The sequence below is a fragment of the Garra rufa genome, chromosome 23 (assembly GCF_049309525.1).
Source record: "Garra rufa chromosome 23, GarRuf1.0, whole genome shotgun sequence".
NCBI lineage: Eukaryota > Metazoa > Chordata > Actinopteri > Cypriniformes > Cyprinidae > Garra > Garra rufa.
The window spans coordinates 20,464,559-20,482,720 of NC_133383.1; the positions used below are offsets into that span (position 1 = coordinate 20,464,559).

Consider the following 18,162-nt stretch of genomic DNA (forward strand, 5'->3'; position numbering starts at 1 on the left):
ACATTGTGTGTTGAGATCAAGAACTGCAGTAGACTTGGTGCCCTTTTCTGATGCCATCTTTTGCTTGCCGTAGGCTTTGTGCGCCAGGTCTCGCAGCTGTTGAGACGTCATTGTTTGTGGGCATGCAAGGACGCCAAGGTGGTGGCTTACCGCAGGATGGAGATTTCTCAGAAAGAGAGTCTTAAAGTTCATGTCCTGCTCCATGTCAGGTTCATTGCGAGCTCCGAAGTATGCTTCTCTAAGCCGGCTATAGTATGCCTGGGAGGATTCATGACGACCCTGTTTTGTCTCCAGGGCGGCCACCAGTCCTTGCTCTGATTCTGGGACTGCAAATTCCTTGATGAGGGCTTGGCGGAGCGATTGGTAGTCATTCTTTGTGTGAGAAGGCTGTCGGTCCAGGAAGCTCCGCACTTCAGGGCTGGATGTCGTTCGCAGCAGATAAAGTCTGTCTTTGTCAGTAACATTGGGTCTCATTTCTAAGTGAAAATCGATATCATTCAAGTAAGAGTGGACGTCTTGACCATCTGGCACACTCGGGGTGAATTTGCTGATGTTTCGGGTCAGCTTGTCAAGGTCTTTGAGGTCCATGCCATGTGATGGGTTATGGCTGGCCTTGGGGAGTTCTCGTAGCTTGGGTGTGAAGTAGGTTTCTTCAGAGGGAGCTGGTGAGGGTTTCAAAGTTGCTCCCTCCGCCTTTTTCTCACGTGACGTTTCAGGAACATGGGACCCGGGCCTGCTTAGCAGGGGTGAGGCAGGGGCCCGTCGCGTCCTGGTTGGCTCAGGGCGCAGTTCATAAGCATGTATGAGTTCGTTTTTGACACTGTCCAATTCCTCTTTCATGTCGTCAAGTTGTTGAGTGCGGTAACTTATCTCAGTTCTTGCCTCGTTCAGATGTGTTTCGAGGGCTTTAATTCTGCTGTTCTTGTCTCTGAAGTCCAGCCTTGCCTTTTCCAGTAGCTGCTCGGCGTACTGTAGCTCGTCGCTGAGTTCGGCGCGGGCTGACTTTGCTTGCTCCATTTCTTGTGTGTTGTTAGCTAGAGTTTCTTGTAGTCTAGCGATCTCCTCAGTTGCTCTGGGATCCGTCTCGTTGGACCCTTCCCGTCGATCTTGAGCCTCCAGCTCTAGCTGCTCGATGCGTCGCTGTGCGCGTTTCAGCTCCTGCTGGAGATAGGCGGCTTGTCGGTCGCTCCGTTTGAGGGAGGCGATGAGGGTGTGACTCAGGGAGCCAGTGATCTTTGCTAGCTCTTTGTGTCCGTAGCTCTGACCTGGATTATGTTTCATGATGCCTGTTATGTTGTTGTCCAGTTGGTCTTGTGTCTGGTGTTTGACAGCTTCGGCGGCTTTGGGTAGGAGGCTGTCCGTCACGGCGCTTAGCCAGATTTCCAAGTTTTCCCAGTGACCAACGGGGTCTGTTGGACAAGGCATGTTTTGATGCCGTGAGGAAAGACCAGACCACTGACTGACACAGACCTGTAGAAAGAAGAACAAACAAACAAAACAAACAAACAAAACCAAAACAGTGGTGTGAGTGTGGTGGTGTCAGGTGTAAGTGGGTTTTGGGTGTGTTGTGTTGAGGTGAGCGTGGTTCTCCCCGTAGGTGGTTCACTGGTGTGCACGCCTCCAGCTAGCGTCGCTATGGAGGAGGCGAGGGGGTACCCACAGGCGTTGTAGCTAGAACAGAGAGAGGAAAAAGGAACAAACACACACAACAAAGAACGGCGTCGTCGTCGGCTGCTTCCCCCTTTTTCTAAGGAGAAGAGAGAAAAGAGACAACAACAAAAGGAACACTTTGGGAAGAAGGTAGAAAGAGAGAGATTGGGAGAGAGAGGGAAAGTGAAATACACCTTTCTGGCCCCAGAATGAGTACAGTCAAGTTTTTTTTTTTTTTTTTTTTTTTTCAACTTGATGTATGCTTCTAGATACGGTGCTCAGAAACGGGAATTTCAACGCGCCAGGACTATGATTGTTATTATAATCTCCTCCTGGGTATGGGCACATACAATAACAATGACAGTATTGGCTTTGCGACTGGTAGGATTGACACTGTACACCAATCAGAGCGTTTCTGGAAACGGGTTCACGACTGGCGCCTATCAGTCCTCGCTGGACTCGTTGGGACCTTGGCTGTAGGGTTCCACGATGAGAGGGGAAAGTGAGAGTTAGGCACAAGTTTAATTGGCGTTTTCAAGTTGTATGAACATTGATTAAATGTCTTTTAAACAACCAAAATTCTCTGCTTTTATGATTCTCACAGGCACAATCGAGGAAATAGCAGCAGTAGTCGAATCAAGAGGAGGACAGCTAGGTGAAAGAGAGAGAGTGAGGAGAGAGACAACCAATTGGAAATGAGGTTTCGCTCCCAAGTCGGGGAATATGACAAGACTTGATTATTACAATTACAATTAAAGCCTTGGTTTGCAAATTAAAATTGATGTTTCAATTCAGTAATGATTGTGGGAGAACTAAAACTGTAACGCTTTGTTAAAGTTTTAGTCAGCAGTTGTAATCAAATGAATCAACACAAACCATTGAGGTATGGGAAAAGGAACAACTATTGATTGTAAAAAGGAGTCGTTTTCAAATCAATAATGATTGTTCCTGGTTATAATTTAGAAGTTTTCATTAAAAATTGGTCAAGGAAATTATAATTTCTCTATTCAACGTGTATCATTGCCGTCTGAAAATGGGAAATGTGATTATGATTAAACTTAAAATTAAAATGTTCAATTAAAATCAAAAAAAAATTTTAATTGGAATCAGAAGTTTAAATTAGAGATTAAAATTTCCAAATAAAAAAATGTTTAACATAAATTATCACCTTGGCAATGAAAGTTGGTGACCAAATTAAAATGATGCCTCCTTAAAATTGACTACAAATAATCAATGTTAAATCAATCACAGAAATTGCGGTGTGGCAAGGAGATGTGATTATTTATTAAGATTGATCAAAGTATTCAAATTAATCAGCTTAAAAATAGTATTTGATTATAAAGCTTGTAACAGTTTAATCTGGCAATGCAAACAGTCAAAAAGGAGAGAGCCTTAAATCGAAACAATAAAATGTTTTAATTTGAGATTTATGATAGGGCTTTAATGGTTTGTTACAATCGCATCAAAAAGAGATTTAACTTTAAAATTGTCAATATTCCTGTCACATGGGAGGAGGGAAGAAATACGAGGAATAGTGTACAGAGATATGAAGTAAAGAAGTTTGCAGAATGATCGTTAAAGTTCAAAGCTTGTGATTGAGTCACCCAAACAACGTTACACACACTGAGTTCAAACACAACGGCTCACCCTAACGCTGTGTGCTCACTGCTATTCTTCAAAGCCAGTGGTTTTACATAGGCTTAGCTTTAGCTAGTTTAGCTCTACCACTTGTTAGCGTTAGCTTTAGCTAGTTTAACTATCCCACTTGTTGTTTACAAAATGAGCGGGCGGACTGCGCCTGCGCAACGAAACTCTGCCCCGGAAAAGGTGTGTTAGGATATCCGGGTCGCAGCGTTTCTATGGCAACCACCAGCGAGTGAGAGAGTTAAGCAGTTTCAAATACAATGCATGAAATGACAGCGCATTTCGGAATTGCACAGCAAATAAATACTATTTAGATTCTTATAGCACCGTCTCAACTCATTAGAGTGAGGCACATTTATCCACAGATTTACTGCGATTAATTTAATTTTGTGCTAGTCTGTTTAAACAGCATATGTGGACTCAGCCACACAATTTTATTCGATCAAGATCTCAAAATTCTCCCATAAAGCAACGCGTGGGTGCTCGCGCTGAGCGCCGCGTCTTAACTTCACTAACGTTAGTTTTAAGTGAATACTTGGTAAAAGAGCATTAGGTCGCGAGCCTAAAGATCTTAAACCGGGAGTCAGCTTAAGTTTTCACTCTGGAACACGCAGAGTAAAACACTAGCTGCAAGGCCTTTTGACAGAGAGGAAAAACAAGGAACACGCTCGTTTTTCTTCTTTTCTTTGTCTCAATTTCTAAAACTTTACTGCAGTTTAAATTCTTTACACAACAACTCGAAGTTACGCTTTCATTCATTCATTCCAGACTGGCAGCCACAATAAAGCATACAGTACACAATAAACTGTTTCTCTGTCTCTGAACTATTTCTTCCGGATAAAAAAAAAAATAGAACAGATACACATACAGAATGACTTGTTTTATGTTCAAATAGTTAGATGTGTTCGCGTTTTATCTCCACCATCTGTAAGGATTAATTAGCTCAAATTTATAATGATTCAAATAAGGAATCGAATCGAAAGATTCGGAACTTGATTAAATTGATTCAGAGTTAATAGATTACACTTCTTAACCATTCGTCCAGCAAAGTGGTCAATTCAGCATACTGTATTAACTCAAAAAGGTTTATATTATGTTCCTGGCCAAGATCACAAATAAACCAAAATATTACGTTAGGAAATTTTAAAGCTGAGGTAGCTTGATCTAAACACAGATAGAACTTTTGTGAACATAAAGTCAAGACACTTCTTTTAATGAAACAATGATTTATTGAACTACTCTAAGACACAAAACTAATCTCTACTAAACACAAATGAACACACACACACACACACACACACATTCACACTCATACAGTTCCGGGGATGAGAAATTACTGAGTTGAGGAGAACCCCAAATGTTCTAGTATCTTAACTAGTTCTTAGATCGCAACCTTAGAAAATCACAAAAGCAGAGACTTAGCTTTTAACTACTTAGGGAGTATTTTGCACCAGTTTCAGCGAAGTAAACAGAGATCTTGTTACTTGCGTTTGTGCCGGGAACGGGGGTTCCGGGGGCTCGTCTGAGCGAAAGTTCTGGTTGGTTGCTGGTCGATGACGTAGTTTGGGAAATCCCTCGACGTGGAGGAGTGGTTTTCTGGAGCCGATCTTTCGGTTGCCTGGTTACGCAGGTTGATGCGCTGGAAGTTCTTTTGAGTCGGCGTTGCGAGACTTGGAAAAGTTCGGCAGTCACGAAACTTCAGTTCTGTAGAGTTTTGATGGCACCGTTGCGTGCTTGGTCGAGTGGTCGAGCGCAGATGGAAAAGCACTCAAACCACAAGAGGCGAAAGGCGTGAGGCGAGAGCTGAGAGCTCTGAGTTCGCTGAGTTCTTGCTGAGTTCGCTTAGTTCGCTTCGTTCTGTTAGGAACATGAAGTTTTAAACGGGCCGCTAGGGCACGTCCCACGATGCTGGGATCCAATGGCATTGCTGAAGGGGCGGGTCACGCCACCCCCTTTTCGTCCTGTAATTCCTTCTGGTACGTAACTTATTAGGATATGGATTTCTCTGCAATTTTTGTTATTAACTTCAATAAACTATTTAAAGTATAAAAAAGAAAGTATAACAAAGTATACACAATCATTTTCTCATTCATTCAGACAAACTGCATCCATCATGATATTTCATCGCATATTACCCCATGGTAAATTGCTTGCATGCTAAAACATTTGTCACTGCTAAAGGCATATAAATGCATAGATTAAACTCCAACGATCACATAAAACACATCGAGCATATAAATGAAAACATATGATACTGTTTATAAGCTGATTGTTTCTTAAAGATTGTCTCTGCAGTGTACGTATCTCTATTGAGAGACGGGGTGTTTTGGAATGTCAGGGGAGAGGGGGACAGGAAGTCCGAAAAACCATGTGAGTCACGCTGGACGCATCATGTGCCATGCCAGCTTTATTTCAGAAGACTGGAGGTTTGTTTCTTAGGTGCTTTGAGACAGAGAGCGTTTTCTTCTCTCTGGATGCGTAAGACGCAGATCTCGACAAAAGCGGTCCATACAATTAGCGTCTGGTGATTATCATGTGATGGTCATGTTAAAATTTTATGGCTGGGAGGAGGATTCTTTTTGATTAACAGAAATGTGAACACTTCTGTTTGGGTGCTTTGTTCCGCATTCCTACAGGCGTAAAACAGTGATTTATTTACATGGCTTTTCCGATGCCCTGTTGACTCTCATTGACAGCCTGTTGTGAGCATCGGCTAACTGACCCCAGATTTCGGACAGCTGGACACAAACCGAGATGAGATATGCAAGGTACATTCACACTCGGTATCATGATTCAATACACTTTAGGTCAATATCACACCGGAGTTCTCCTTTAAAGTGAAGAGAACAAAGACGCTGGTCTTTAGGAAGTTTTATTCGTCCAGAAGCTTCTTCCCATTTTTTCCCTCTCTTCTTATCGCCAGGAAAGCAAGACTTGTAAAGACTTGCATTGCTTTTCTTGTCTTGTCTTCTCACTTTGACTGAAAATTACAACCAAAAGCTGCACAATGTGGCATTGTATCAGTTTTTTATTTTCTGAGTTGCGTATTTCAAAGTTGTGTGGCAGTAAAAATAGCAACAGGTAGCGCCAGTAGCTCACCGAGTGCAACCATTTTACATATATACACAAAATAATGGCACCCCCCTATAGTCCAAAATATGTATAAAAACAAATGTGGATTTTTTAAAAAATAATCTAAATCTTTCATGGGTTTTTTACTACATATTTCAGTAAAATATACCATTTACATTATATTGTCTCATACAAGTCTTAATACCCAGAGTTCCCTTTAATACTGACAAATCAAGATATTTTAGTTTTTAAAGGGATAGTTCATCTAAAAAAAAAGAAAATTCGGTCATTACTTACTCACCCTTATGTTTTTCCAAACCTGTAAGACTTCGGAACACAAATTAAGATATTTTTTATAAAATTCGAGACAGCAACTGCTTTTGTAACTTGACAAATTGGAAGAGCTAAGAATTAGCTCTTAGAATTTTGTTTCCTATTTGGTTTAATTAGCTTGATTATGTTTGTTTACTGCAAATCCAAGTAGTCCAAAGCTTTGGTAGGAAGACCTGGGTGTGCAATACATCAAGATCTTTTTCTTATAAAATTAATAAGGTATTTTTCAATATAAAACAGCATTTGTGCTTTCATCTGACTGTTTTTAATTGATTATAACTACCTTTGTACTTCTACACAGATTACCTTTGCCAACCCCCAGAGTCTTTGCAGTATTTATCTGTATGGTAGGACTAAATATCTGACAATCCATAAAAAAGCACTTTTTGCACATCTTTTTTTTTTTTTAAATGAGCTTTATAAAACAATGGGAAGCTTCAAACAGATCATCAAAGCCCCATTGTGGGATCCATCCCCACAGGCATCACTTGTGTATATCTCAGTGATTTAGCTGCATCTATCTGCCTTTTCTTCCCAGCAGTCAAAATGAGTTCCTGTCTTGTAAACCTCTTTTTTCCCTTTAAACAGATAGCTGACCTGGCTGTGGCTCCACTGACCATCACTTACGTCAGAGAGAAAGTTATCGACTTCTCCAAACCTTTCATGACCCTGGGCATCAGCATACTGTACCGCAAACCCAACGGAACCAATCCAGGTGTCTTCTCCTTCCTCAACCCCCTCACCCCGGATATCTGGATGTACGTGCTGCTGGCCTGTCTTGGAGTGAGCTGTGTGCTCTTTGTCATAGCCAGGTATGGATGAACATCTTGGTTAACATCTGCCCGTTGGAAATATAGCAAAGCAAATGTGCAAATTGGGTTTCAGATCTAGGAACATTGACCCAATTGGTGAAGAAATGTCTTCAGATGTTTTATAGTTTGACATAACATGTGAAGACACATTATCAGGCTGTCATTTGAAGAATATTGCTGTTATCTGCAGCTTAAGGGAACATCGTACATCTCTCTTTGAAGCTGTCAAGAAGTTTTTGCGCCCTCTGATTTAAATTTTAACGCTGTTTTGCAGAGTGTGCCGATAGATATGTTTCTTTGTGGGAGTGCGTTTAAAGCAGTGTATTTCTCTCATATTAAATCAGTGCGCTTATGAGACACCAGCATCAAAATGCTGATTTGATCTGGAAGCAGATCAATAAGTAATAAGCACAGCGCCCAGACTTTATTATATTGCTGTCGGATTATAGATTAATGATGTAAAAATTTCAGCCATGGTTGTCCAGATGCACTTTTTCCTCAATAAATGCATAATGCAATTTCTCAGTCGGCAATGTTTTGTATTTTGTATGAGGGAGTTACAAGGTTGTCTGTGTTGAAACCCAGTTCATAAGCATTGGGCGGATGTCCACGTCTACCTAAAGAGAATATCAAGCGTGCCACGCTACACCATCAGAGCCACATGATTGGTTACTCCAATTAAAATGCAAATGGGCAATGAAAACGTTGTCCAATCAGACTCTTTTAATGGACATCTGGTGAGGTCTCGGTGTTAGTGGGCAATGGATGACCCATTTGTTCACTGATACAGTCTGCTGGGGGGCTTTTAAACTGTGATCTTGAAATTTGGCAGCTTTGATAGTAGCGGTTTATAGAGTGAGCTTCTACACACCGTGAGGCATGACAAATGAGTCTTGTGACACGTTCTGATCAGGCATCGATTCTCCATGAGGGTTTTATAAATGACCCAATTATTGAGTGGTAGAATGGAGGATGTGTCTTTCAAATGTCTTGTGTAACTGTAATTACTTCCAAAATGAAGTTTCCACCATTTCCCTTTGTCCTCCAGCACTGTATAAAAAAAAAATGATGGAAAAGTATTAAAAAAGTCACATTTTTACAATGGGGACCTTAAATTGTAGTTTCTTGGTAGACTTTTATATTATAATCCCATATATTCAGGTTAAAATGGTTATATTAATTGATAAGGGCTAAAAAATATGTATGAAAGCCCGTTTCAGCCACTGAATAGGTAATTGCGACTTTTTATCTCACTATTCAGACTTTTTTTCTTGCAATTTAAAATTTTACATTTCGCAATTCTGAGAAAAAAGATTGTTTTTCTCAGAACTGCATCATATAAACTCGCAATTCTGACTTTTTTTCCTAGAACTGTAAGATATCAACGCACAATTGCGAAGTATAAAGTCAGAATTGCTAGATATTAATTCAAAATTGTGGGATATAAACTCACAATATAGATATAATTAATAAGATATAACTAAAATATATTTCTCGCAACTTTTTTCTCAATTGTGAGATATAAACTCGCAATATCTCACAATTCTGACTTAATTTCTCAGAATTGCACGTTTATATCTCAGAATTCTGACTTTATAACTCGCAGTTTTTATCATGCAAGTGCATGTTATTTTTTATTTAGTACTGACTTGAATAAGATATTTCATGTAAAAGAAGTTTACATATAGTCCACAAGAGAAAATAATAGCTGAATTTATAAATTCTGCCTGTTTCAAAAGTTTTCATACACTTGATTCTTAAAACTGTGTTGTTGATCCACAGCTGTGTTTTTTGTTTAGTAATAGTAAAAAGCTTAGTTTATTTAGTCCTGAACGGTTAAACTGCCCGCTGTTCTTCAGAAAAATCCTTCAGGTCCCACAAATTATTTGGTTTTTCAGCATTTTTGTGTATTCAAACCCTTTCCAACAATGACTATGATTTTGACATCCATATTTTCACACTGAGGACAGCTGAGGGACTTATATGCAACTATTACAGAAGGTTCAAACACTCACTGATGCTTCAGAAGGAAACACGATGCATTAGGAGGAATTTAAAGATCAGGGTAAATTTAAATATTTTGTCTTCTGGGAAACATGCAAGTATCTTACATAGCTTCTGAAATACTAAATGAAAAAATATGATATTTAGGCTAAATAAGAAAAACATACACATCTCCATTCTGTTCAAAAGTTTACACTCCTGGCTCTTAATGCATTGTTTTTCCTTCTGGAGCATTAGTGATTGTTTGAACCTTCTGTAATAGTTGCATATATGAGTCCCTCATTTGTCTTCAGTGTAAAAAAATGGATCTCAAAATCATACAGTCGTTGTTGAAAAGGGTTGAAATACACAAAAATGCTGAGAAACCAAAGAATCTGTGGGACCTGAAGGACTTTTCTGAAGAACAGTAGGCAGCTTAACTGTTCAGGACAAACAAGGCACTCATGAACAACTATCACTAAACAAAAACACAGCTGTGGATCATTCAGGTAACAACACAGTATTAAGAATCAAGTGTATGTAAACTTTTAAACTGGGTCATTTTTAGAAATTCTATATGTAAATGTCTTTTATGTTAAATATCTTATTCAGGTCAGTACTAAATAAAAAATAACATGCGTTTTGTATGATCCCTCTTATTCTGGTAAAATAATTAACATTTTGCAGATTCTACAAGGTGTATGTAAAGTAAAACTAATTTATGAAATGATTAATGTATATATATATATATTTAGTTTTATTATAATTCAAATAATTTTATAATTAGTCACACTAAATTTACGTTTACATTATGAAATTGACAGCTCTTTTTTACTTAAGGTTCCTTTTCCAGCTCTCTCTTCGTTTGGCAACCGGAGAGATTGTAACGCTGGAAAGTTTTCCCATTAAACGAGATGTTTATTAATCTTCGGTTGGAGCAGTTATTGATAGCCTGTAGCAAGAAGAAAATTTTTAGCTGTTCTGCAAAAGCAATTTAGAAATTGCCAAAACTTGCAGCCTCTCAAGCGCAGTATTAATACCCAGTCTTCTGTGTTGTCTGCATTTTTTTTTTTCTGTGTAAAGCTGTTTTTTTTGTGTGTTTTTTTTGTGGCAGGTTTACACCATATGAATGGTACAACCCTCACCCCTGCAACCCCTCATCTGAAGTGGTTGAGAACAACTTCACACTGTTGAATAGTTTATGGTTTGGTGTTGCAGCTCTAATGCGTCAAGGTATGTCACACGAAACACTTCAAGATGACAAAAAAACATTGAACTGAGTGGCATTTATTTAGATCAAGAAAAACAACACAAGCACTGTTGGTTGCTCTGCTACATCTGTGTGAGGTAAGCTTGAGGGGAACTGACTTTATACATTCACTAAAAAATCACCTTGAGACCAGCAGGTTGAAATTAATAGAAAACAAATCAAAAAGTAAGTTTTTATGCAATGATTTGTTATGCAATGACATGCATACAGTAGGGAATTGTAGTGGTATAAAGATGACAACACACCACCGGCACAGTTATAAGTCACATCCAGTTATAAAATTGATTTTGTTCTGGCTTGCAAACTTTTAGTTGGGTTTCCTCTGGTGTAATGAATCTGATGCTAGTGAGGAGAGGTTTGCAGGTTTCGCTACAGAAGGTATGAAACAAAATGGATGACCTGTCAGGTGTGCAGAAATGTGTGAAACGCCAAAAGCGGCTTTAATGAGCAAGGGAGAACCAGACAAATCATTATGCTGCATAGTCTGACCTCACGTTACAAAGAGTTTTCTTCTGAAATATTAGATAAATCTTATTTACATCAGAACAACCACTCAGCCATGAAGAAGGACCGCTAACAGGAATTTTAGAGAAAAGTGGTAGAGTGCAATTGTGGGTATTTTGAGTCACTGCTGGATTTTAGGGTATTCCATTATACTTAAAGCAGGTCATATCATGAAATAGCATTCACATTTGCATTTGTTTGTGAATTATAAAACTTAAAGGGATAGTTCACCCAAAAATTTAAATTACTACCCCATAATTTATTCACCATCAAGCCATCCTAGGTGTATATGACTTTCTACTTTGAGGTGAATACAGTCAATTACAATAAAAAATGTCCTGGCTTTTCCAAGCTTTATAATAGCAGTGAATGGGTGTTGAGATTTTGAAGTCCAATAAAGTGCATCTATCCATCATAAAAAGTACTCCACACGGCTCTGGGGGGTTAATAAAGACCTTCTAAAGCAAATCGATGCATTTGTGTAAGAAAAATATCCATATTTAAAACTTTATAAACTCTAATCTCTAGCTTCCGCTAACTGTCATACTGCATTCACAAGAGTGGCGTTCCAGCAGAAGACGTTGGACGTAGGCAAACGCGGTGATGAACGTGGAAGTGTAGAGGAAAGAGCAAAACAAAACACCGGTCACAAATCAGAAGTACAAAACAAGGATTTGTAAAGAAAAATGTTGAGGAGACTGGTTTACTTTGCTGTAAACAAAACTTGCTTCTTGCAAGACTAGTGTATTCTCAGTGGAGCTTACTCTATGCCCATGTCCTACGTCATCCACTGGAATGCCACTCTCTCTTGAATATGTGAACGACAGTTAGTGGAAGCTTATGAGATTATGGTTTATAAAGTTTTAAATATGGATATTTTTCTTACACAAGTGCATCTTTTTTTAGTTAATTTTTAGTTTAGTTTAGTTAATTTTCATTTTTGGGTGAACTGTCCCTTTAAATGTATTGTGCAAACATAGTACGTTTCAGTCTTATAGTTTCTTGTAGTTTCTGACACCCTAACACAGGGTTTCTGAAACTTGTTGATGACAAGAATCTCCAAATGAGATGATCCCCTCTCAAGTATAAAAATCAATTTAAACTTTGAGAGAAAAATATTAAAGGTGGCATGAAAGGAAAATCTATTTTGTAATTCGATCTTGTGTTAAATTTTTCTGTTCTCTGGTGAAATATGCCGGATTCATCCAGCATTTAACACTACTTCTGTTTCTCCACAAATTATATTATGACAGACACTTATATTTAAAATAACAAGACAAAACTAAAATATAGCTGCAAGCAGCAATTAAGCAGCCAAGCACTAGGCAAGCGTGACAGCGAGCAACTGAAGCAAAGAGTAATTGAAGCTATTTTAAGATGATTTTAGTCAAAATGGCTAAAAATCATAAATACAACCATTAATAATATGATTTAATCACTTTTGACCAATAGGTGGCCCTGTTATCAAATTGATGTGGTGTGTTCAGTGTGAGGTGACAATGATACACACAAAGTTTGGTGTCAATATGTCAAAGCTTTGCAGAGATACAGCTTCAGAGTCAATATGGCATCATGGCTCAAATTTGTTGCAGTGCTATACAAAAATGATTTTGTCAGCACAGTCTGTGGATGAAAATATTTATGTATGTTCTTGGCATTACCCAAAGAATATTTTGAGACCAGTGTAATGCAATCAAAAGTTATTAGCATTTTTGGAAATTTCATTATTAATGGTTAATGAAAGTTTAATACTTTTGACCAATAGGTGGTGCTGTTACCAAATTGATGTGCCTTGCTCAAGGGACTCACCTCAGTCGTGGTATTGAGGGTGGAGAGAGTGCTGTACATTCACTCCCCCCACTTACAATCCCTGCTGGACCTGAGACAGAAGTTATAAGCCAAAATAGCCGTTTTTCATATCTCCTGACCACTAGATGGCGCTGCAGCGAAACTGTGCAGTAGGGATGCACCGAAATGAAATTCTTGGCCGAAGCCGAATAATAATGAAAAGCTTGAATAAATGTGAATAAATGCGAAGGCCGAATACCGAACGCGGTGTTTCGCATTTTTTTTCCATTTTTTCACCATTACAATAATTAAATAGTAAAAATTTGCTTTTTACTGTTTTGCATTGCTTTTCAGAGAAATAATAGTTATAATAATAGTTTTTAATATTAATATTTTTACTAGAAATTAATATTAAAGTTTCAAAGAATAAATCAATTATATTAATTTAAACAATTGTTATCAATCAAATATTATATTACTTAAATAACATATACATATATTTTACTGCCTTTGTTTAAATTGTTTACATTTTTACAACACATTATCTTGTGGATCCATCAGTTCACATTTACAACTCTATGCGTTTCTCTTCCAGCAGGAGGCACTGTCAGAATAATATTACACAAAGCAGTGCAGCAAATGACTTTGAAACATGCAGCGCTCATATTTATTCAGTGGATAGCCTTTTGAAGTTTCATCGCAATTCTTGTCTTTCAGTCCCCACATTTAAAAACACCTGAAATCATAATTAAGACTTTCTTAACCCCTAATAACACTGCAGTCAACAGTGAAAATTATTTAAGTCTTTAAGTCTTTATTTAAGTCTTTCAAAAAACAAACCTTACACAAAATACGTTTCTTTTTATTTTTTTCCCGCCATGTTCAGGGCACAAGAAAAATATTAGGGGACTAAATTAATATCAGCATTTAAAGTATAATCGCCTCTTATTGTCTCTGAGAGAATGCACGTCAGATGCTGAAAGCACTGTCAGTTTTTACTTTCACTTTAACATATTGTGCAGTTTTCACGTTGCTTGTGTGATATCCATTGGCTCACCTCCATGGTTTAAAACATAAATATTTATAAAAATACAGTATATAGAAAGGACAAAACTTTAAAATATTGTGACGTAACACCAGCGTAAAGCCATTGTTTTTCACTCACTGAAAGCTACATCTGTCTTGTTCTCTGCTCTCATCACTGCGCACACGACTGCAGACACAGCCCCTCTTGAACTTTCGGCATTCAAGTTTTGCAAATCGCTATCTGTGGGTCTTTCCCAGATATACTGAAATACGTCCACACCGCAGACGTGTTTCTTCAGACAAGCACGTGCAGGCTGCGGTTTCTGTTTGCGTCAACATACTGTTTCGGCCGTGTTGTTGTTTCGGTGATAAAAGTCTTTCGGCCGAAAAACCGAAAATGCCCCTTGGGCCATTTTCGGCCGAACATTTTCGGTGGCCGAATATTCGGTGCATCCCTACTGTGCAGATAGCCTCAGGTTATGGTTGTTATAACACACACCATGTTTGGTGTCAATACGCTAAACCATTGCGGGGATATAGCCTCACATTCATTTTTGCATGTTTTTTGCGTGTTTTTCTTCAAATTGGTTCTTGCGCATCAAATTCTTTCTTGCGTGTTATTAGAGAATAGTTCTAATGACTAATCAACTTTCCCTAACTTTTAGCTATTGTGCTCTAAAGATGATCTAAACCAATTTTGGTGAAAATCAGACAAACCATCTAGGACGAATTTGAAAAAGCAGTTTTTTCAAACTATTAAAAATAGTGAAAAAACTATGCCGTACAATTTAGAAATTTTGTCCATTTGAAATTTTGAAAAATGTCTATTTGATTCGACGTGAGTCAAGGATTTTTCTTCTAGACCTTACGGTTCAAAAGTTATTAGCATAAACTTGAGTGAAACTTTTAAGTTGTTAAAACTGTCCTCTATCAGTGTGCCAAATTTCATAAATTTCCCGCAAGCGGTTCTATGGGCTGCCATAGACTCAAGTGGAAGAAATGGAAGATACAGGAGGTGCCTTCACACCTTCGGTGCTTGACCCCTAATTATTGCTTGTTATCAAGTTGCAGCATATTTGAGATTATATCTTATATCTAATAAAACACATTTTACCCCTGATTTTTAAAAGAAGCAGAAAAATCACCTTATTAAAATTTTATGAATGTGAATGTAAACAACATAATGTTAAACCTATTTCTATCAATAACATAAGAAGAATATCTAAAATTTTCACTATGAAAATAACTAATGCTGATGTAGAAGAGGGTGTTTACAAAGAAAAGAGACACATTAATAACAGGTTAATTCCAATTCATTTCTAAGGGTCAAAGAGGGTGAAAAATTGGTCATGTAAAACTGGATTGGATTTGTTGGTACAAGAAACCTTGATTAACATTATCAAAAAAGAGTGAATAAAAATGGACCCCGTAATAGAATCAACAAGCATTTTGAAACCCACACACATTCATAGTGTTAGTTGGGCTGAGTTAGTTTAGTATTCATCTTGTGTGCATGTTTTTGTGTGTATTTGCATTATTACCTACCACAGCTAAACCTCCTACACGAGGTTACTGAAATAACCTTTTCATCTTTTTGAAACATCTCATCAATTAAAGCATGCAGAGTTGTACCAATTAGCCAACAGTAGAAAAGCAGTGAGATCATACAATAACTAGTTACTGTTTGTTTTTGTCCTAAAGATGACAGAGCAATATTTAAGAGGATTATTCAAAGTTTAGACTCTGCTTTTCTGTTTGGGGTTTTATCAGCTGTCAAGATGATTTTCCTCTTTTTTTGCTTGATGTCTCACATTGTGATAAAATCAGGTATATGATTGACAGTTGTGTCCTCCCCATGCCATTTAAGAAGAAGGCATAGGTCAGTAGTTAGCATTTAGTCATGCTAATTATCTGAGAGTAGCAACACAGACAGCATTTCTAAAGGAACAAACACCTCATGGTGTCTGTCAGTGAGCTCTGGCTCCCCAGGTGGCTAATGTAAAAGCGTTTGTATCTTTAAAAGGGATTTATTAGCATAAGCATTACTGAAAGGTCAGAAGCATGGTTTAGCTCAGCTGCTTAAAAAAATAAACTAGCCTTGAGTGGCTTTTGCTACTTACAGCTGAAACAAACCTAAGCTGGTTGGCTGGTTTTAGCTGGTCTTCCAGCCTGGTCATAGCTTGTTTGCAGGCTGGTTTTAGAGGGGTTTTGACCACTTCTAGCCCAAAACCCATATAAAACTATCGAAACAGACCATCTTAAATGCATTAAACAGTTTTTCCTGACTATCAGCAGGATTATTCTTTAGTACTAACAGAGCTGGTCATAGCTGGTTTCGAGGCTGGTTTTAGAGCGATTTTGACAACTTCTATAGCTGGTCATGCTAGGTGGCCAGCTGGCCAACCAGCTGAACAGCAGTTTGACCAGGTTAGGAGACCAGCTACCAGTTTAGGCTGGTTTTAGCTAGTTTTTTCAGTAGGTTAGCAAGTTTAAAGTGATTTTCCAACCAGGTCAAGCTAGCTGTTAGCCATTTTAGCTAACCAGACTAGCCAACTAAGCCCCAAACACATCTAAAACTATCAAAACAGACCATAGTAAATGCATTAAACAGTTTTTCCTTATTTTTCAGCAGGATTATTCTTTAGTCTTGACTTTTCAGTTACACTAATGCTAACAGAGCTGGCCACAGCTGGTTTTGATGCTGGTTTTAGAGGGATTTTGACCACTTCTTTAGCTGGTCAGACTAGGAGGCCAGCTGACCAACCAGTTAAAACCAGTGAACACCAGTTTGACCAGGTTAGGAGACCAGCTACCAGCTCAGGCTGGTTTTAGCTAGTTTTTTCAGTAGGTTAGCAAGTTTAAAGGGTCTTCCAACCAGGGGTGCGTTTCCCAAAAGCATCGTTTGCTAACTATGGTCGTTAGTTCCATTGAACTCTATTGGTAACGACGGAACTTGCTACTATAGTTGCATATGGGAAAGGTCAGGCTGGTTGTTAGAAATTTTAGCTAACCAGACTAGCCGACTAGCCCAGAACCCATCTAAAACAGACCATCTTAAATGGATTAAACAGTTTTTCATTATTTTTCAGCAGGATTATTCTTTAGTCTTGACTTTTCAGTTACACTAATGCTAATAGAGCTGGTACTAGCTGGTTTCGAGGCTGGTTTTTGAGGGATTTTGCCCACTTCTTTATCTGGTCAGGCTAGGTGGCCTGCTTTCCAACCAGTTAACACCAGGTGAACACCAGTTTGACCAAGGAGACCAGCTACTGGCTTAGGCTAGTTTTAGCTAGTTTTTTTCAGTAGGTTAGCTAGTTTAAAGTGATCTTCCAACCAGGTCAACCTGGTTGTTAGCCATTTTAGCTAACCAGACTAGCTAACTAGCCCCAAATGCATTTAAAGCTATCAAAACTTAGCATCTTAAACACATCAAACTGTTTTTCCTTTAACTTTTCAGCAGATTTATTCTTTAGTCTATTGCTAACAGAGCTGGTCATAGATGGTTTCGAGGCTGGTTTTAGAGGAATTTTGACCACTTCTTTAGCTGGAAAGGCTAGGCGACCAGCTGTCCAACCTGTTAAAACCAGGTGAATACCAGTTTGGCCAAGCTGGGAGACCAGCTACCAGTTTAGGCTAATTTTAGCTCATTAAGTAGGTTAGCTAGTTTAAACTGATCTTCCAACCAGGTCAAGCTGGTTGTTAGCCATTTTAGCTAACCAGACTAGCTAACTAAGCCCCAAACACACAAACAGTTTTTCCTTACTTTTCAGCAGGATTATTCTTTAGTCTTGACTTTTCAGTTACAGTAATGCTAACAGAGCTGGTCATAGCTGGTTTCGAGGCTGGTTTTAGAGGGATTTTGACCACTTCTTTAGCTGGTCAGGGTAGGTGGCCAGCTGTCTAACCAGTAAAATCCAGGTGAACACTAGTTTGACCAGGTTAGGAGACCAGCTACCAGCTCAGGCTGGTTTTAGCTATTTTTTTCAGTAGGTTAGCAAGTTTAAAGGGATCTTCCAACCAGGGGTGCGGTTCCCAAAGGCATCATTTGCTAACTATGGTCGTTAGTTCCATTGAACTCTA

General features: G+C 38.5%; 1 protein-coding gene across 1 annotated transcript in view; it reads left to right on the plus strand.

Annotated features, from left to right (window-relative positions):
• The window catches only part of grik1a (glutamate receptor, ionotropic, kainate 1a), a 45,295-nt gene that overhangs the window by 10,735 nt on the left and 16,398 nt on the right, over window positions 1-18,162 (plus strand). The window contains exons 6-7 of the mRNA XM_073829251.1: window positions 7,288-7,511; window positions 10,609-10,727. Of these exons, the coding sequence (XP_073685352.1) occupies window positions 7,288-7,511; window positions 10,609-10,727 (343 nt within the window). The remainder of the gene's footprint in view (window positions 1-7,287; window positions 7,512-10,608; window positions 10,728-18,162) is intronic.